General features: G+C 51.1%; 1 protein-coding gene across 4 annotated transcripts in view; it reads left to right on the top strand.

The window, feature by feature from the left end:
- TLN1 (talin 1) overlaps window positions 1-19987 on the top strand; it is a 70912-nt gene that overhangs the window by 24753 nt on the left and 26172 nt on the right. For 2 of the 4 annotated variants that reach the window (XM_089498478.1, XM_089498497.1), the window contains 23 exons: window positions 146-301; window positions 770-871; window positions 1468-1544; window positions 1721-1901; window positions 5310-5423; window positions 5548-5865; window positions 9111-9209; window positions 9390-9440; window positions 10833-11000; window positions 12568-12862; window positions 13650-13816; window positions 14100-14228; window positions 14367-14480; window positions 15162-15275; window positions 15436-15570; window positions 15991-16119; window positions 16277-16379; window positions 16636-16844; window positions 17030-17149; window positions 17504-17701; window positions 17847-17986; window positions 19287-19380; window positions 19505-19594. In XM_089498478.1, the coding sequence (XP_089354604.1) occupies window positions 146-301; window positions 770-871; window positions 1468-1544; window positions 1721-1901; window positions 5310-5423; window positions 5548-5865; window positions 9111-9209; window positions 9390-9440; window positions 10833-11000; window positions 12568-12862; window positions 13650-13816; window positions 14100-14228; window positions 14367-14480; window positions 15162-15275; window positions 15436-15570; window positions 15991-16119; window positions 16277-16379; window positions 16636-16844; window positions 17030-17149; window positions 17504-17701; window positions 17847-17986; window positions 19287-19380; window positions 19505-19594 (3303 nt within the window). Of the gene's footprint in view, window positions 1-145; window positions 302-769; window positions 872-1467; window positions 1545-1577; window positions 1597-1720; window positions 1902-5309; window positions 5424-5547; window positions 5866-9110; window positions 9210-9389; window positions 9441-10832; window positions 11001-12567; window positions 12863-13649; window positions 13817-14099; window positions 14229-14366; window positions 14481-15161; window positions 15276-15435; window positions 15571-15990; window positions 16120-16276; window positions 16380-16635; window positions 16845-17029; window positions 17150-17503; window positions 17702-17846; window positions 17987-19286; window positions 19381-19504; window positions 19595-19987 lie in introns of those variants that run through there. The other 2 variants (XM_089498486.1, XM_089498508.1) reach the window with 2 other exon arrangements.

The following is a 19987-nucleotide window of genomic DNA, read 5'->3' as shown; positions in this document are numbered from 1 at the left end:
GCTACCCCGCTTGTGTTTTGCCCTATGGGTGTGTGGGGTAGGGCAGACACTGGCTTGCTGGAGACTGGCTGGGTCTTTGGCCCAGAGCATGGTCCAGTCCTATCCCATGATGTGGCCTGTAACTTTCCCCCTGTTCTACCTGCAGGAGAAAATGAAAGGCAAGAACAAGCTGGTCCCACGGCTGCTGGGCATCACCAAGGAATGCGTCATGCGGGTGGACGAGAAGACCAAAGAGGTCATTCAGGAGTGGAGCCTCACCAACATCAAGCGCTGGGCCGCTTCGCCCAAGAGCTTCACCCTGGTCAGTCCCATGTGCCCACCTGTCTGCCTGCCCACCTACCTTTCCACCTTTTCTGGTTCTTCTTTTCTTCCTGGTGCCCTCCACCTCTTCCTCCCCACACCTCGAGCCCCGTTTGGCTCCTCACTCTCAATACGAATTGGTGGTGGCTTTCCTCTCTTAGGACAGCAGTTCTTAACCTGTGGGTTGCAACTCTTTCCCGGGGTCGCCTAATACCATCGGAAAACACATATTTCCAATGGTCTTAAGAACTGAGACATGGTTGGGGTCACCAAAACATGAGGAACTGTATTATAGGGTTGCGACATTAGGAAGGCTGAGGACCACTGTCTTAGGGACTTAAGAGGGGAGCAAGGTGTCTCTTGGTTGGTCACTGTGACTTCCTGTGGGGCTCCTGCCATGCCACACCACCCCTGCTGTCCCTTGCCTCCTCCCGTGTACCAATCCACTGCTTCTGCTTTGCTGCGGCAGGATTTTGGGGACTACCAGGATGGCTACTACTCGGTGCAGACCACCGAGGGGGAGCAGATCGCCCAGTTGATTGCCGGCTACATTGACATCATCCTGAAGAAGGTGAGGTTCTTGTAGAGATATGGGGTCAGGGGGGCAGATCCACCTGGGAGTGGTGGGGAGCCACCAGGCAACCGTGGATCAAAGGTCCAAGCCACCTCTGGAGGATACTGGGTGGGGAGGGAGGGACGTAGGAATGGCCAGAAGGACTAGCCTTGTTGCCTTTCTGCCTCTGGCCGCCTTGGTCCAGAGTGGCCCTTTCTGCCTCCTTTGACTCTAACACTCAGGCCCTGGAGAGCAAGGACGGCCCATCCGTGGGCCATTTATTTATATTCTGGCCAAATAGGTCCATTCAAAATGGAGGGAAATGTCTGTTGTGACCACTGGCAGGGCATGTGGCAGCCTCTACTCCATAGTGAAAATTCTCATGAGCAAAGCAGCCCCTGTGGGAGGGCTCCCATCACCACCATCACTACCAGTACAGCAAATGAACTGGGAATTTCTGGCATTCTGTTGGTGGGGGGAATATAGTGTGGAACCTGCTATTCTGGGGTCTCTCTGCTGAGCTGGCAGAAACCTCGTGGCCACGTGGATTGGGGGTCTTGTCCCACAGTGGGCTAATGGACTGGTGGCCTGCCTGGTTCTTTCTTTGTCTTCAGAAAAAGAGCAAAGATCACTTTGGCCTGGAAGGTGACGAGGAATCCACCATGCTAGAGGACTCTGTCTCCCCAAAAAAGTAAGGCACCATTGGGGGGCATCCTGGCATGCTGAGGAGCACAGAGGTGAAGGTCAGCGGGCAACATGGCCGGCCTTTGGGGATGGAGAAACACTTGGTCTTCAGGGAGGGCCAAAAGCAGCGGCAGGGCTCCTCCGATTTCCCCTTTCACCCCATCTCTGCCACTTGCCTTGCAGGTCAACGGTCCTACAACAGCAATTCAACCAGATGAACAAGGCTGAGCATGGGTCAGTGGCTCTCCCGGCCATCATCCGCCCAGGAACCGGGGGCCCTGAGAACTTCCAGATGGGCACAATGCCCCAGGCCCAGCAACAAGTCACAAGTGGCCAGATGCACCGTGGGCACATGCCCCCTCTGGTAAGAAGCCCAATCATGCTAGGTGGTAGGTGTGTGAGCATGACGCAAGGAAGGGGTGTGTAACTGTGTAGATCTCTAGCTCTTCCCCACTACTCCTACTTTTGTTCTTTGGAGTCCTAGAGCCCCCCACTCCATCTGTTGCCACCCTTTTCACCCAGGACTTCTGGGACTCTGACCCATCTCCTGTGGCCTCCTCTGATTGTGGCCTCTGGGCACAGGTGCAGAACCAGGCTCTACATCCTCCTTCCCTTTCCCCACACACCCCGAGTGCCTGTACCCCAAAGTCATCTTCGCTCCCCCTTCAGGTGCACCTGTTATCAGCCCCTCACAGCCTCTTTTCCCCACTCCCTATGCCCAGTCTGTACCACAGGATTCTGTCCTGGGCCCAGTGCTATTCAACATCTTTATCAGTGACTTGGATGACAGAATTAAAATAATAATAATAATAAAATTTATTTATATCCCGCCCCTTTGAGGTCAATCAGGGCGGCTAACAGCAATAAAATACAATACATTATACATCAAAATTCCCTCCCCCCCCCCTAAAAAATTATTAAATCACTTATAATTAAAACCAACAAATTAAACAACATTAACACATACACATTACAAGACAAAAACAAGCCAAGCCAAAACAAAACAAAACAATAAACTACGGTGGCATTTCCAGGGAGGATAAGAAGAGAGTTCCTGAGGCCAGGGTTATCTATCCCGGAAAGGCCTGCCGGAAGAGATCCGTCTTGACAGCCTTTTTAAAGCTGTCTAAAGATGTCAATTGACAGATCTCATCCGGCAGGTCATTCCATAATCTGGGGGCGACAACAGAAAAAGCCCTCTGGGAGGTAGCTGAAAGCCTAGATCTTTGAGGCTGCAGCAAATTCCTCCCAGAGGACCGGAGTGTGCGGGGAGGATTATATGGGAGGAGGCGGTCCCTGAGATAGTTTGGACCCAAGCCATTTAGGGCTTTAAAGGTGATAACCAACACCTTGTACTGGGCCCGGAAACTAATAGGCAGCCAGTGGAGGGACTTTAATACTGGAGTAATATGGTCCCTCCTTGATGTTCCTCACACTACTCTGGCCGCCACGTTCTGCACTAATTGCAGTTTCCGAATCAAGCACAAGGGTAGCCCCATGTAGAGTGCATTACAGAAATCTAGACGTGAGGTTACCAGTGTAACAGAAATTTCAGGAAACTTAAATTTCTAGGATTGGCAGAGCAATAGGATTGGCAAGAGGACCTAGTAATTGAAAATCCATAAGTTTATTTCCAATTGTCGACAAAGGAAAACAATGAACTCAGTGGAATTCAAGTTCCAAAAGCTGAGACCCCGAACAAGACAAAATGGCTCTTTTTATATTATTCAAGACAAAGAAGCTTCTTCAATACACCTGATTGGCTAATTACAATTTAAACATACAGAATTCTTACAATCAGAACAGAAATACATGCATACATTAAAACTGCATCATCACTCCTTACCCCCTCCTGTAGGAATTCAGTGGCTTTCCTCCTAACCTTGCTTCTGAATGTCCTTATCTCAGTATGTTATGTCTTTTTACTGGTGCCAGCTTCCATCCAGGTCAAGATGCACTCCTTATTCCTTTGCTCTAGTTTTTCTAAACTCCAAGCCTTTATTTCAAAAACCATCTCTCTGGCTGACAAAGGTGACTCCATCTTTCTATAGTTTTTTATTTCAACAAGGAATATTTCCACCACACCAGCGCGTGTACAATAGTCTCGAGATCCCTTACTTCCAGAAAAGGGTGCAGCTGGCGTATCAGCCGAAGCTGATAACAGGCGCTCCTGACCGTCGCATTCACCTGATTTGTCATCAGGAGTGACGAGTCAAGGAGCACCCCCAGACTGCGAACACAGTCACTAGAAGAGAGTGTGACCCCCATCCAGGACTGGAGGTTGCAACCCAATTCTTGGTTTTGGGGCCGCTACCATGAGCACCTCTGTCTTGTCCGTATTCAGTTTCAATCTGTTTTCCCTCATCCAGCCCATTACTGCTTGGAGACATTCACTGAGAGAGGAGATGCCATTAGAATTCGAGGCTGACAAACGAGACACGGAGAAATAGATCTGGGTGTCAACTGCCTACTGATAACACCCAGCTCCATAACTCTGAATAATCACACCCAGCAGCTTCATATAGATATTAAATAACATTGGGAATAGTATAGCACTCTGTGGAACCCCACAGGTGAGCTCCCTTTTACTGGAGCAGCTGTCCCCGAGCAGCACCCTCTGGGACCTGCCCGAGAGGAAGGACCGGAACCACTGCAGTGCAGTGCCTCCGATACCTAACCCCCTCAGGCGGTCCAAGAGGATGCCGTGATCTATCGTGTCGAAAGCTGCTGAGAGGTCTAGGAGCACCAACAAGGTCACACTAGCCCTGTCGATGCTCAGACGCAGATCGTCGGTCAAGGCAACCATGGCAGTGTCAACCCCAAAGCCTGTCCTGAAGCCAGTTTGAAATGGGTCTAGAATTGGGGGCATAGTTATCAAATCTGCAGATGTTACCAAACTAGGAGGAGTAGCTAATACTCCAGAGGACAGGATCAAAATTCAAAATAACCTGAATAGACTAGAAAGCTGGGGCAAAGCTAACAAAATGAAATTCAACACAGAGAAATGTAAGACACTGCACATAAGGCGGAAAAATGAAATGCACAGATATAGGATGGGGGACACCTGGCTGAACGAGAGACTTATACATACAAAAGGGATCTAGGAGTCCAAGTAGACCACAAGTTGAACATGAGTCAACAGTACGATGCAGCAGCTAAAAAGGCCCATGCAGTTTTAGGCTGCATCTATAGATGTATAGTGTCTAGATCAAGGGAAGTAATAGTGCCACTGTATTCTGCTTTGGTCAGGCCTCACCTGGAATAATGCTGTGTCCAGTTGTGGACACCACAGTTTAAAAAGGATGTTGAGAAACTGGAGCGTGTCCAAAAGAGTAAAAATGGTGAAGGGTCAGGGAGCTGTGTATGTTTAGCCTGGAGAAGAGAGGCTTAAGAGGTGATATGATAGCACTGTTTAAATAGTTGAAGGGATGTTATATTGAGGAGGGAGCAAGTTTGTTTTCTGCTGTTCCAGAGAACAGGACACAATGGAGCAATGGATACAAGCTCCAGGAAAAACAATTTCAGCTCAACATTAGGAGGAACTCCTTGAGAGTAAGGGCTGTTTGACAGTGGAACATGCTCCCTCAATGGAGTATAATGGAGTTGCCTTCCTTGGAGGTCTTTAAACAGAGGCTGAACGGCTGTATGTCAATGGGGTTGCTTTGATTGAGAGTTCCTGCATGGCAGGTTTGGATCAGATGGCCCTTGTGGTCTCTTCCAACTCTATGGTTGTATGATTCTATGGTTCATCCGCCTCCTCCTTGCCCCACAGACATCGGCACAGCAGGCCCTGACTGGCACCATCAACTCCAGCATGCAGGCTGTGCATGCAGCCCAGTCCAACCTGGATGAATTTGAGACGCTACCCCCGCTGGGACAGGATGCGGTGAGTACGGCATGGGAGCATGGCTGGTGGTAGGATTGGCTCCTGGGGTGTACCCAGGGGGACCCTGAATGCCGTTTTTCCTCCTCCACTGAGTTTCTCCTCCTCTTCCTCAAACTCCTTTCAGGCCTCCAAGGCCTGGCGCAAGAACAAAATGGATGAGTCCAAGCACGAGATCCACTCCCAAGTGGACGCCATCACGGCCGGGACAGCCTCCGTGGTGAACTTGACTGCTGGGGACCCCGCGGAGACTGATTACACGGCCGTCGGCTGCGCGGTGACAACCATCTCCTCCAACCTGACCGAAATGTCAAAGGGGGTCAAGCTGCTGGCTGCCCTGATGGAGGACGAGGGGGGCAACGGGCGGCAGCTCCTGCAGGCGGCCAAGAACCTGGCTGGAGCCGTCTCGGAGCTCCTGAAAACAGCCCAGCCTTCCAGTGCTGAGGTGAGAGGCAGTGATGGAGGGGAGGCAGATGTGGGGAGGCTGGGGGATATGGGGCAGGACAAGCGGGCAGCTCAATCCCAGAGTGACCCACAAAGTGGCCTTCCATATAGATATTTTAAGGGCTGTGGGGTTCCCCTGGATTTTGGGATGGACGTGAAGAAGGGTTGGGGTGCCAGAGCTCCTCTATTGTCCATATCCTGCCCGTTTGCAGCAGGCAGAGGGTCAGCTTGGTTTCAGGAAGTGGAGGGGGACAGGGACTATGTTAAGTAGCATGAGCTCTGAATGCCCTCTGGGGCAGATGTCAGTCTAGAACAGGCCTGCACAACATACGGCTAACTGGGCTTCCTCTTTCTCATCCTGCCCCCTTGATTTCAGTGCAACACACTGCCGCTAGGATAATTTTTTCCGCCCGCCATTATGAACGTGTCACTCCAATATTGTCATCCCTTCACTGGCTCCCGATCCCGTTCAGAATCCGTTATAAGTTGTTATTACTAACTTTCAAAGCCCTTCACGGTTTGGCCCCCACCTATTTGTCAGCACTTGTTTCCCCCTATCTTCCTGTTCGCTCTCTGCGCTCTAGTGATTCGGGGCTGCTGATTCAGCCAAGGATTTCCTCCGTTCTTTCTCCCACGCTGCCCTCTGTTTTTGGAATCTTTGTCCCATGAATTCACAGACCACCACCTCTCTAGACTACTTTAAGTCTAAATTAAAGACTATGCTATTCAGGGAAGTGTTCCAACTTTCATTTTTATTTTTTGTCCATATTATTTGTATTAATTTATAATTTTATAGTATTGTTTTAACCTTGTTATAATAATATTTTATTAACTTTATAATCTTGTTTGTGGCTTTAGATTGCGCTGTTGGCAGGCTTTTTTTATTTTGAATTGTTTTTCTCCTTTGTAAAGCGCCATGTAAAGCCTATGGCACTATATAAATAAGCATAATAATAATAATAAGGCCTGGAGGCCGCACATGGCCCACCTAGCAATTTCCAGCGGCCCAGGAGGAGGTGGCACAAGGTCCTGTGAGATGTGTGGTAGCTAATGGCCAGCCAACATCTCAGGTAAGGTTCACAAGCCTCCTCCACGGTCTAGCCTTACTCCCAAGCTCTTCTTCACCATCCATCCTTCCAATGCCAGTGCTGCTAAAAAATAATGCCCAGCTAAATGGACGACAAAGAAGGAGAAAAAGAAGCTAAGCAAGCATTTAAAAACCCTTGTAAAAGGAACTTTGCTGGCAGAGGCCATGTACATTGCGCCCGCGGCATATGCAGGTGCATTATATGCGGCTTTCAACTTACGCTTAAGCCATGCAGCAATGCAATAAATGGCACGCGCATCGCCATGGCCGAGCCCCATTATATTCAGTGGGGCTTGAGCATATGCATAATTTAAAAAGTTAGTTATAGGAGTCTACTTTAATTTTCTACTATCTGCACTTTAAGGGGAAATGTCCCATGTGCTCATATGAGAAACAGTCACATTTCAAACATGATTTTGGTGTACGATAAACTGATTGCTGACAAGAACTGTAATACATCTCATTAAGTAAATGCTGGAAACAGTATGAGAACCTTTAAAATGTATTCAAACTTGTACCACATAGCAAAGTAATTTTTTAAAATGTTAATGTGATTTCATGATAACTAAAAATCATAATAAGCATTATTTATTAATATTATTATATTAATTAAAATTCCTTTTTTATAATCTAGTTTATTTGCAAAATAGTTTAACCATTCATTATACCTTTACTTGGAAAGCAAGTCGCTAAAAACCTATTTGCGACCTGAAAAACTTTAACCTATTTTAATTTTTGGCCCTTGCCTACTTCCAAGTTGTGCAGGTCTGGTCTAGAAATTGTGGGCTGGGGACTGGGCTGGGCTCTCCTCTGTTGGAGCAGCCTAGAAAAAAAGATGCATTTCCTTAATCTCAAGCTCTGACCTTTGTGGAAATGTAGGGCTGACCCCACCCGACCCCATCCCCACATGGCTTCTGTCCCCTTCGGAGGCCCTGTGCAGCCATGATGCTCCCATGGTGGATGTAACCCCTTTGCTGTCCCAGAGCCTTTGCCTCAGAGACGGAAGGAGAGCTACGCTGCATTAGGCCCAAGCAGACTTCTCCCTTGTCCAGTGCTGGGCCAACTGTTTGGCCAGTGGGAGGATTTGGGAATCATAGAATCATATAGAGTTGGAAGAGACCCCAAGGGCCATCCAGTCCAACCCCATTCTGCCATGCAGGAAATCACAATCAAAGCATCCCCATTGACTGATGGACATCCAGCCTCTGCTTAAAGACCTCCAAGGAAGGAGACTCAACCAAAATCTCAGAGGAAAGAGTCGGTTCCACTGTCAAACAGCTCTTACTGTCAAGAAGTTCCTCCTAATGTTGAGCTGAAATCTCTTTCCCTGTAGCTTGAATCCATTGCTCCATTGTGTCCTATCCTCTCAAGCAGCAGGAAATAAGTTTGCTCTTTCCTCAGTATGACATCCCTTCAAATGTTTAAACAGGGCTGTCACATCACCTCTTAACCTTCTCTTCTCCAGACTAAACATCCTCAGCTCCCAAACTCTCTCCTCATAGGGCTTCATGGTTTCCAGACCCTTCACTATTTTGGTGGCCCTCCTCTGGACATGCTTCAGGTTTTCAACATCCTTTTTGAATTTTGGATTCCAGAACTAGAAACAATATTCCAAATGAAGCCTGACCAAAGCAGAATAGAGTGGGACTATTACTTCCTTTGATCTAGACACTATACTACTATTGATGCAGCCTAAAATAGCATTGGCCTTTTTAGCTACTGCATCGCACTGTTGGCTCATGTTCAACTTGTGGTCTACTTGGACTATTTGTTCGGTCCCTTCCTCCTCATCCTCCTCCAGGGATGTGGGCCTGTTTGGTTCTGAGTCCAAGGATGAGAACAATGGGCAAAGCGCTTCCCCCCAACATGTGCCCCTTAGCCATTAGCCAGTAGCCTTGAGCTGTGCCAGGAGCTGGTCAGCTCCACCATGTGGCTCTGATCAGCTTTTTGGGGGGTGACCAAAGGGAGAAGAAGAACAGCTGGGAAAAGTGCAGGCAGAGAGAGGGAATGCCAAGGGAAGGTGGTGCTGGGACCCCTGCAAAATCCCACCTGCAAAGTAGGGTGGTTGCACAGATGACACCCTGAAGTGCATGTGTGTGTATACGTCCAAGAGAAGGGTCTTTTCCTCCATCCGTAATACCCCTCTCTCTTCCTTCCAGCCTCGGCAGAACCTGCTGCAAGCAGCGGGGGCAGTGGGGCAGACTAGTGGGGAGTTGCTCCAGCAGATCGGGGAGAGTGACACGGACCCCCATTTCCAGGTGAGCCATGGCTATCGGGTGAGGGGCTGATGCTGGACGGGCAGGGACCCTCCTGGGACCCTGAGCACTGTTGCTGACCAAGGCATTTGCCGTCGTGGGATTGTATGGGACGGAGGTGGGCATGGGCGGAAGAGGGACCTGGGCCCCATAATCACTCTTGTGTTGCGGATTCACGTGCAGATGGTGGAGAGCCGGCGCCTTCAGACTCTGTACACTCCTGACCCAAAGACGGTAAAGGGCCCTGTGGCTCTACACCTGGCCTCAAATCAATGGCTCGCTGGCCATGGGGCTTGGGCTGTGCTTTCTTCTCTCGGGTTGGGCTCCCTCTGATGTGCCGGCTCTATCTTGCCCAGTTTGGAGGCTCTCAGAGGATGCCATCTTCGAAAGGGCTCGGTCCCTGGGGTACAGCCAGTCCAGGGATGTCCCTTCTCTCACCTGTGGCAGCAATGGCCAAAGACTAGCAACAAAGTGGACATTTGCCAGCCTCTGGTGGGGGACCTCTCAAGGGTGCTTGCTTGTAGGACTCCATGCCACCTGATGCAAAATCCTTTTGGGAAACTTTTGTGTAGACAGACCGCCACATCTCTAACTTTGCCCCCCAACTCCAGAGTATAACTTGGAACAGTTGCTTTTTTGGATGATAACTGCCAGCATCCCTCTCACTTGTCATCCAATAAAGTACACTTGTTCCTCTATATTCGCTAGAGTTAGGGGCACCAGACCCCTGTAAATATGGAAAAACTGCATATAATAAAAACACCACGTTTTTACCTGAACTGACACCTTTCTAGGTCCTCCAGGGCAACTCTGTGGTTAACGTCCAACAGACACTGACCATACAACTGCACTGGAGGAGCTACAAATGCCTCTATAGGAATCTCTAGGTCCTCCAGTGCAACTCTGTGGTCAACGTCCGAAAGACACTGAATGTCGAACTGCATTGGATGCCTAGTGGAGTATTCCCTCGAAGAATCTCTAGGTCTTTCACTGCAACTTTTAGTTAAAGTTGACCATAGAGTTGCAGTGGAGGACCTAGATATCTTAGAGAGAACATGTTAATCAACTCCACAAATATCAAAGCCGCAAATATGGAGGGATGAGTATAACTTCTTAGCTCTGCTTCAGAGGTCCTGTTGTGTTCCACATCTCCACCAAAGCAGGCAAATGTCCCCGCAAACTGACTGACCACTCACCTCTCCTCACCTTTTCTGGCCGCATGGGCTCTGGACCTGTGGGCTCTTGGTGTTGGGCTTGGCGCATGGCACTCTGGGCCTGTGATTGAGGCCAGAGACTTGGTGATGGTGGGGTGAAGCCTTCCCAGGGGCAGAAGAGGGCGTGTTGTTGATGATGTAGGGGGTGTTGGTGGCTTGAGAGTTATGGGGTGTTGTGGCAGAACCAACTGGACAATGTGCGTCTTCATGTGTGTGCGAGTTGAGGTAGCTTGGAAGGGGTGGCCGAGTGGCTATCACCCAACCAGGGTGGGTGCCCTTGTGTGTGTGAGAGTGTGGCAGGGAGGCAAGATTGGGCTCCCCCTGGGATGGAGCAGGTTCTCATGAGTGCTGCCACTACTATCGCTGCTGCTACCACTGCCCTTGTCACTGTCCTTCCTCCCCTGCTCCACAGGACATGCTGATGCAGCTGGCCAAAGCAGTGGCCAGCGCTGCCGCCGCCTTGGTCCTGAAGGCGAAGAACGTAGCCCAGAAGACAGAGGACTCAGCGCTGCAGACTCAGGTGATTGCGGCGGCCACCCAGTGCGCCCTCTCCACCTCCCAGCTGGTGGCCTGCACCAAGGTGAGTGGCGTTGGTTCCTCGTGGTTCTTCGTGGCATGGCGGGGCTGGGCATGAACACACATACCTTCTGGTTGCGGCTTTGCCACTGTTTGGGATCAGAGATCCCTGGCACAGTGGCACCGCTTTCCTAGGGATGGTTTCCCTGTCTGCCTTCCACTAGGAAGGGTACATGTGTGTTGCATGTATGCTTGTGAAGGCCTTTCTCCTCCTCTTCCTCCTTCTCCCAATCTCTGCTGGGAATTGCAGTTGCCACCCCGCTAATTTCATAGAATCATAGAGTTGGAAGAGACCGCAAGGGCCATCCAGTCCAACCCCATTCTGCCATGCAGGAAATCACAATCAAAGCATCCCCATTGACAGATGGCCATCCAGCCTCTGTTTAAAGATCTCCAAGGAAGGAGATTCCATCAAAATCTCCAAGGGAGTGTGTTCCACTGTCGAACAGCCCTGTCAAGATGTTTTTCCTAATGTACTGGTGGAATCTCTTTCCCTGGAGCTTGCATTCATTGCTCCATTGTGTCCTATTCTCTGGAGCAGCAGAAAACAATCTCGCTCCATCCTCAGTATGAGATCCCTTCAAATATTTAAACAGGGCTCTCATATCACCCCTTAACCATCTCTTCTCCAGGACCTGCATTACTTGAAAGAACACCTCTCCCTACATAATCCTCTCCACACTCTCAGAATAACTGGGAAGAACCAACTAGAATTATAAACAACTAGATTAGTTTCAACTTCCCAAAGAACCTTTATCACAGCAGCTCCAAAATTATGGAAAAGCCTCCCAGAAGAGACACATCTTATTACCTCCTTCGATGCTTTTAGAAAGGCAGTTAAGATGGATCTCTTCTGGCGAGCTTACCCCCCTGACCTCATATAAGAAATACTGTTCCTTCCTTCCTTGAATCTGAATATTTCCACTATTGACTTTGATAGAACTCTTTTTAACAAAATTAATAGTTAATTCTTATTGTAATTTATTGTTGTGTCTTGTGTATTTCATTGGGTTGTAATCCCGCCTTGATCCACCTGAGAGAGGCGGGAAAATATAAATAATTTTATTATTATTTTTATTATTAACATCCCCAGCTCCCTAGGTCTCTGGTCATAGGGGTTGGTGGTTTCCAGACCCTTCACCATTTTAGTGGCCTTCCTTTGGACACACTCCCATTTCTCAACATCCTTTTTGAATTGCCCAGAACTGGACACAGTATTCCAGGTGGGGCCTGAACAAAGCAGAATAGAGTGGCACTATTACTTCCCTTCATCTAGACACTATACTTCTATTGATGAAGCCTAAATTGCATTGGCCTTTTTAGCTACCGTATCACACTATTGACTCATGATCATTTTGTGGTCTACTTGGAGTACTAGATCCCTTTCACACGTAGTTTCATTCAGGCAGGTGTCCCCCATCCTGTGTCTATGCATTTCACTTTTCCTCCCTAAGTGCAGTACCTTACATTTCTCTGTGTTGAATTTCATTTTGTTAGCTTTGGCCCAGCTTTCTAGTCTATTCAGGTCATTTTGAATTTTGATCCTATCCTCTCTCCCTCTTCCATGACAGGTAGTAGCTCCCACCATCAGCTCTCCCGTCTGCCAGGAGCAGCTGGTGGAGGCTGGGAAGCTCGTGGCCAAGTCTGTGGAAGGCTGTGTGGACGCCTCCCATGCAGCCACCACCGATGACCAGCTCCTGAAGCAAGTGGGGGTGGCTGCCACGGCCGTGACGCAGGCCCTCAATGACCTGCTGGAGCACATAAAGCAACACGCCACAGGCGGGCAGCCGATCGGGCGCTATGACCAGGCCACCGACACCATCCTCAACGTCACAGAGAACATTTTCAGCTCCATGGGTGATGCGGGTGAGGAACTGATGGGTGACAGGAGGGTAGGAGACATACATACATGGGCAAGCTGCAAGATGCTGTGGCGCAGGGAGGGGGCCAGCCATGGTACAGAACCTGGAACAGTAGAATGGGATTTGCCTTCCCCAGAAAGCCCTATCTTACAACAGAGCTTCCTTCTGAGATTTTGATGGATCTCCTTCTTTGAAGGTCTTTTAAGCAGAGGCTGGATGGCCATCTGTCAGTGGGGATGCTTTGATTGTGAGTTCCTGCATGGCAGAATGTGGTTGGTATGAATGGCCCTAACGGTCTCTTCCAACTGTATGATTCTAAGTATTCCCCAGTGTTTCTCTATAGGCAACTATGGTTTCCCTAAGGGGAAATATTCCCCAGTGTTCCCTATTGGCAACTATCATTTCTCTATGGCCAAGTATTCCCCAGTGCTTCTCTATGGGCAAGTATGGTTTCCTGAAGGAGAAATATTCCCCAATGTTTTCTGTGGCCAACTATAGTTTCTCTATGGGCAAAGTATTCCCCAATGTTTCTCTATGGGCAAGTATGGTTTCTCTGGGGGCAAATTCCTGACAGTAAAAGATGTTAGACAGTGGAACACACTCTCTCAATGGAGTCTTGTGGAGTCTCCTCCTTTGGAGGTCTTTAAACACAGACTAGATGGCCATCTGTCAGGGATGCTTTGACTTGAGAATTCCTGCATGGCAGTATAGGTTTGGACTGGATGGCCTTTGAGGTCTCTTCGCACTCTGTTTCTCTACTATTCTGAGCTCAATTTGCTCTCTTCCCCCAGGGGAGATGGTCCGTCAGGCCCGGATCTTGGCCCAGGCGACCTCCGACCTGGTGAACGCCATCAAGGCTGATGCTGAGGGAGAGACGGACCTGGAGAACTCGCGCAAGCTGCTCAGTGCGGCCAAGATTCTGGCGGATGCCACGGCCAAGATGGTGGAGGCGGCCAAGGTCTGTCCCAGGGGAGGGAGGGAAGGAGTGTCAGGGTAATAGCGGTGGCTGGGGGCTGTGCATGGGTCCCTGTCCTGTGAGCCTCAGGCACCCCTGGCCAGATGTATGGGCTGGGGCCAGCAAGGTGGCATCTCAGCAGACCTGATGTTTTCTCCCTGGTCCTGATGCTGGCTGCAGTCTGGGGGTGGGATGGGAAAATGGAGCAGCGCAACGGTGGCAGAGGCAGTGGGCGCATAGAGATACAGGAGAGGATTTTCTGACGGCCTCCCTCGATGTCCGCCAGGGGGCTGCTGCCCACCCAGACAGCGAGGAACAGCAGCAGAGGCTGCGGGAGGCGGCTGAGGGGCTCCGGATGGCCACCAACGCCGCGGCCCAGAATGCCATCAAGAAGAAGCTGGTCCACAGACTGGAGGTCAGTGGCAGGGGGAGACCAGGGCAGTTCACATTGCCTGAGACTGCTCCCTTGGCTTCCAGAGCCCTGCCAGGCTGAGCCAGGAGCGGAAATGGCCCCTACAAAACTGGCCTGACACCACCTCTTCTTTTTCCCCAGCATGCAGCCAAATTGGCCGCTGCAGCCGCCACTCAGACCATTGCTGCTGCCCAGCATGCCGCCACGACCAACAAGAACCCATCTGCCCATCAGCAGCTGGCGCAGAGCTGCAAAGTAAATGGGAGAATGAGAGGGAAGGTGGGGTGGGGTGGGAGAGGTTATCCTCCCTTCTCTTCTTGGTGATGCCAGGTTAATCACAGGCCTGTTTTAGCTGTTTGTTGCATACTGCGATGGTTTTAGCAAGGCAGGGCAGCCCTGCAAAGCAGTCTTCCTTGATGGTGGTGGGGTAGTCCAGGGTCACTTTACACTCTCTGCCCCAGTTTGTGAATTTGGTTCTCTGTGGGAAGGGCTGCTTGGGCTGAGGGGCAGTGCCAGGACCAGGTTCTGCTTGGTTCCCGCTAGCAGACGCACCGTGGGATTGTAGGCACCTGGCCCCAAACCTGACTGAAGCCTATGCATCTGTCCATGCCCCTTCTTTGCCAAATCTTCCCTGTGGGGCTCTGCATAGGCTCAGTGCAGGACAGATGCCAGTGGAGCCCAGAGGGAGCCAGAGGCCCAGGGAGCAACTGTCTGATCCCAATCCCTTGAGGGCTGCTGGGCCCCTTCATAATCTGTGTGTTCAGTGTTTTGGGCAGAGAAGGGTCTAAGCAGCCTGGAGTGGCAGGCCATGCCTGATGTCCAGCTGCATCCAGCTGGTGGGTTGACTTTTATCTCCTCCTCCTCCTTCCGGGGAGAAACGGAGCACCCTTCCTTCCTCTGAATGCCTTCCCATGGTGTTGCCTCTTCCTCCCACAGGTCGTGGCTGAGCAGATCCCGATGCTGGTGCAAGGCGTGCGTGGCAGCCAGGCCCAGCCGGACAGCCCCAGCGCCCAGCTCTCCCTCATCGCCGCCAGCCAGAATTTTTTGCAGGTGAGCAGCCCTGGCATTGAGAAAAGAGCTCCTACCTCACAGTGATGGTGGTGTGTGACTTCAGCACATGTCCTTCTGAGTTGTGCCACCCCAGGCAGGAGTTGGGGACACCTTTTGGAAGAGTCTTCCTTACTGCTTCCATTTTCTGTTTTTTCTGCAGCCTGGCGGAAAGATGGTGGCAGCTGCCAAGGCCACCGTGCCCACCATTGCAGACCAAGCGTCCGCTATGCAGCTCAGTCAGTGCGCCAAGAACCTGGCTGGGGCGCTAGCCGAGCTGCGCACTGCGGCTCAAAAGGTAAGGGGAGCCTGCTGCATCCCGTGCCTGGCCCGTCCCCACTTTGCCCAGCAGGTGGTCACCTCCATACCATCCCCACTGGTCATGCTGGACAATAGCCACTAGCTCTGCTCCCCCTAGCCATAAATGGGTCCTTACAGGAAGACAGCCTTTGGCCTGGAGGGCCCAGAGGGCTGTTGACCGTTGGTAGACTTTTCCTCCTCCTGAGAAGGAATCCCTGTTTAGACCCATTCAGGGCCAGTGGCCCCCATTGCCCCCTCCCTTGTGTGGCTAAAGCCCATCCAGTTGCTGCCTGAAGGGCATTCGTTTGTCCGCCTGGCCAGTCCGATCAAGTGGGCACAGTGGATGGAAAGGCTTCTTAGAAGAGGGGTGCATGGGGGAAAGGGGGTCCTTTCAACACATGTACACATTTTGCACCAGGCACAGGAAGCCTGTGGCCCCCTAGAGATCAATTCGGCCCTCAGCCTGGTGCAGAGCCTGGAAAGAGACCTTCAGGAAGCAAAGACAGCCTCCCGGGAAGGCAAGCTGAAGCCCCTTCCAGGAGAGACGGTGAGTGGACAGGAGGCAAGAGTGGGAGGGGGACGTTGGTAAACAGAGGGGACCAGTGGGGGTTCAGGGAGGGTGATGGAGTCTTGCTAACTGGGGATGGGATTCCAGGAGAACCACTGGAGCTGAACAGGCCTCTTTCCGACCCTTTCTGCCCCAGATGGAGAAATGTGCCCAGGATCTGGGAAACAGCACCAAAGCCGTCAGCTCTGCCATTGCCCAGCTGCTGGGGGAGGTGGCCCAGGGCAACGAGAACTACACAGGTATGTATGGCATGGCACATGTGGGTACCTATTCCCCCCCAGTACTTGCCAAGTACCTTTCGGTTACCAAAGGGGATTGATAGTGTTGTCATGGGCAGCTGAGCTCAGGAGCTGGGCTCAGATCCTCAGCCAGCCCCTTTCTTCCTCTTCCTACTGCCCCAGTACACATATTCCTCCTTGCCGTCTGGGAATCCTTTTCCTGCGGTGGGCTGCCCCAGCCCCAGCCTGGCCTCTTCTCATTTTCCTGCCATCACAGGGATCGCGGCCCGGGACGTAGCGCATGCACTGCGCTCCCTCAGCCAGGCGGCGCGGGGTGTGGCAGCCAACACGGATGACCCCTTGGTACAGGCAGCCATGCTGGACTGCGCCGGTGACGTCATGGACAAGGCTGGCAACCTGATCGAAGAGGCCCGCAAGGCAGTGGCCAAACCAGGAGACCCAGAGAGCCAGCAGCGCTTGGCACAGGTGGGTCCCCAGGGCAGCCCAGCTCCTCGCCACCCTGCCTGCCAGGCCACATCAAGATGACCCTTGCATGAGAGACCATGCCCCCCCCCAGGCATTAGTCCATCTTTGCTGGGTTGCCCAGCAAGGGTCCGATCCTTCCCACCCAGAATAGGAGGCTGAGCCCTGTGGTTTTTTTTTCCTGGCAGGTGGCCAAGGCCGTCTCACAGGCCCTGAACCGTTGCGTGAACTGCTTGCCTGGGCAGCGGGATGTGGATGCCGCCATTCGCACCATTGGCGAGGCCAGCAAGAGACTCCTGGCAGATTCAGTGAGTAGTTCCCTTCTTGTGGAGAAGAGAGATGGCATGCTGAAGCGGGGCAGGAGGCTGCAAAGAGATTGGTGGAGTTTGGGTCACTCCCCTTGAGGAATAGCGCCAGGTTAAAGTTGTCTGCCCTCTGCCTCAGTCATGGGTTTTGCCTGGCAGGCCTCAGAGGTTGCTTCCTGCTCTCCCATGGAGGGTTTTCTCTTACAACTCTATCATTCTATGATTCCTTCTACTTCTTGTGGCATGCACAGACTTGCATTCTTGGCCAGCTAGCGTCCCCCCCCTTCCACTCACATGTCTCCCCTTGAATACCAGCACGCTTTTCTTACCTTCTTCCTCTCCCATCTTGCTCACCAGTTCCCACCGAGCGCCAAAAACTTCCAGGAGGCTCAGAGCCAGCTGAACCAAGCGGCAGCCGGTCTCAACCAGTCCGCCAACGAGCTGGTGCAGGCCTCGCGGGGCACGGCCCAGGACCTGGGCAAGGCCTCGGGCAAGTTCGGCCAGGACTTCAATGAGTTTCTGCAGGCCGGCGTGGAGATGGCCGGCCAGTCTCCAGTGAGAGCTGCTCTTTTGTGGTGGTGGTGGTGGGGCCTTTAAATGGGGTCTCTCTGGTTGGGGCCTATTGGTGGCAGTGGGGATGGTCGGAAGGGTATTGGAAGTTGTGTGTGTGTACTCATAAGGCCCTTTCTGCCCCTCATAGTCCAAGGAGGCCCAGGCCCAGGTGGTGTCCAACCTGAAGAGCATCTCCATGTCATCCAGCAAGCTGCTGCTGGCCGCCAAGGCCCTCTCGGCCGACCCTGCTGCGCCCAACCTCAAGAACCAGTTGGCAGCCGCTGCCCGGTACTGTACACGTGTCCCTCCATGTTCGCAAGGGTTAGGGGCACAAACACCTCGTGAATATGGAAAAACCACAAATAACAAAAACCCCATGTTTTTACCCGAGAGGACACCTCTCTAGGAATCTCTAGGTCCTCCAGGGCAACTCTGTGGTCAACATGCGACATCGACACTGACAATAGAACTGCACTGGAGGAGCTACAATTGCCTAATAGAGTGTTCTCTCTAGGAATCTCTAGGTCTTTCAGTGCAACTTTTAGTTAAAGTTGACCATAGAGTTGTGCTGGAGACCTAGAGATTCCCAAAGAGAACATATTAAGCAAATCACTGAATAATCAAATCCGCAAATATCAAAGCCACAAATATAGAGGGATGAGTATACTCTACTCAGGTATTTGGGATGATAGGAATCTGGCACTGAGGCCTTGTATGGGATACTGGGTGAAGGAAGGAGGCTTTCCCTGCCTGAAGGAGGCCTCTCCAGCCCTTCTGTCCACTTGGACTCATGTTAATAAATTAAATTAAAGTTTTATTTTTACCCCAAAGACAATCGAAGCAGCTTATAATTAAAACAAGAACATACATACCCCATATTCCAGTCATTCCCTCCCTCTCCTAAAACATCAATTAAACAGAAGAAAACGTTAAAAGCAATACAGTTAAAATAATCAGAGACAGGCAGATGGGGTGCAAGTAGTGGGGTTATGAATTCAGCTGGTGGTTTGCTATTCAGTGAAAGGCCTGCCAGAAGAGATCCATCTTCATGGCCTTTTTAAAGCTGTTTAAGTTGGTAATATGATGGATCTCCTTTGGCAGGCCATTCTATAATCTAAAGTAAAGGTTCTCTGGGACGTTGCCATTAACCTGGTCTTTATAGGTTGCAATAAATTCTTCCCAGACCTGAGTTCATGGGGTGGATTGTACGGAAGGCGGCGATCCCTTAGATAGGTTGGACCTAAGCTATGTAGAGCTTTAAAGGTCATTACCAACACCTTGTACTGCGCCTGGAAACTAACAGGCAGCCAGTGAAGCTATGTTAGGATGGATATTACGTGGTCACTTCTAGGTCTCCCAGTGACCAACCTGGCTGCCATGTTTTTAACTAACTGAAGTTTCTGGCTAGGCACAAGGGTAGCCCCATGTAGAGCGCATTGCAGAAGTTGAGTCATGAGGTTACTGGCGTATGTGCCACAGTTTCCATGTCCCCCAGTTCAAGGAAAGGGTGCAGCTGGCGTATTGGCTGAAGCTGATAACAGGCGCTCCTGACTATTGCATTTACCTTTTCTGCCCACTCTTCTTGTAGCGCTGTGACGGACAGCATCAACCAGCTGATCACCATGTGCACCCAGCAAGCGCCAGGCCAGAAGGAGTGCGACAATGCCCTGAGGGAGCTGGAGGTGAGGTGAAGCGGCAGGGGACATGCCACGCCGTTTGTCCAGATGGGCTGGACCTGGTCGTGGCAGTCAGGGGTCTTGGGGGTGGCACGCTGCTCTAGCTCTTTCCTCTCCTGTTGCCCTCCAGACTGTCCGAGAACTCCTGGAGAATCCCACCCAGGCGGTCAATGACATGTCCTACTTCAACTGTCTGGATAGCGTTATGGAGAACTCCAAGGTGAGCCAGACTGGACTAGGATTTAGGTCTGATTTTCAAGCTTCCCCATGACTCAGAGAGTGGTGGCGTCTCCTTCCTTGGAAGTCTTGAAATAGAGGCTGGATGGCCTTCTGTCAATGGGGATGCTTTGATTGAGAGTTCCTGCATGTCAGAAGGGGGTTGGATTGAGTGGCCCTTGAATTCTCTTCCAACTCTAGGATTCTGTGATTCTATGATCCTATAACTACTGCTTACTTGTTGAAAACAAACCATGAAAGAACTCAGTACACTTGTCCCTCCGTATTCGCTAGAGTTAGGGGCACAAAACCCCCATGAATATGGAAAAATGCAAATAACAAAAAACACCATGTTTTCATGCTTTTACCTGAGAGAACACCTCTCCAGGAATCTCTA

This window comes from Sceloporus occidentalis, unplaced genomic scaffold (assembly GCF_023333645.1).
Source record: "Sceloporus occidentalis isolate IW3139 unplaced genomic scaffold, rSceOcc1.0.p SCAF_1, whole genome shotgun sequence".
Classification (NCBI taxonomy): Eukaryota; Metazoa; Chordata; class Lepidosauria; order Squamata; family Phrynosomatidae; genus Sceloporus; species Sceloporus occidentalis.
This window is presented reverse-complemented; position numbering and strand designations above follow the sequence as displayed.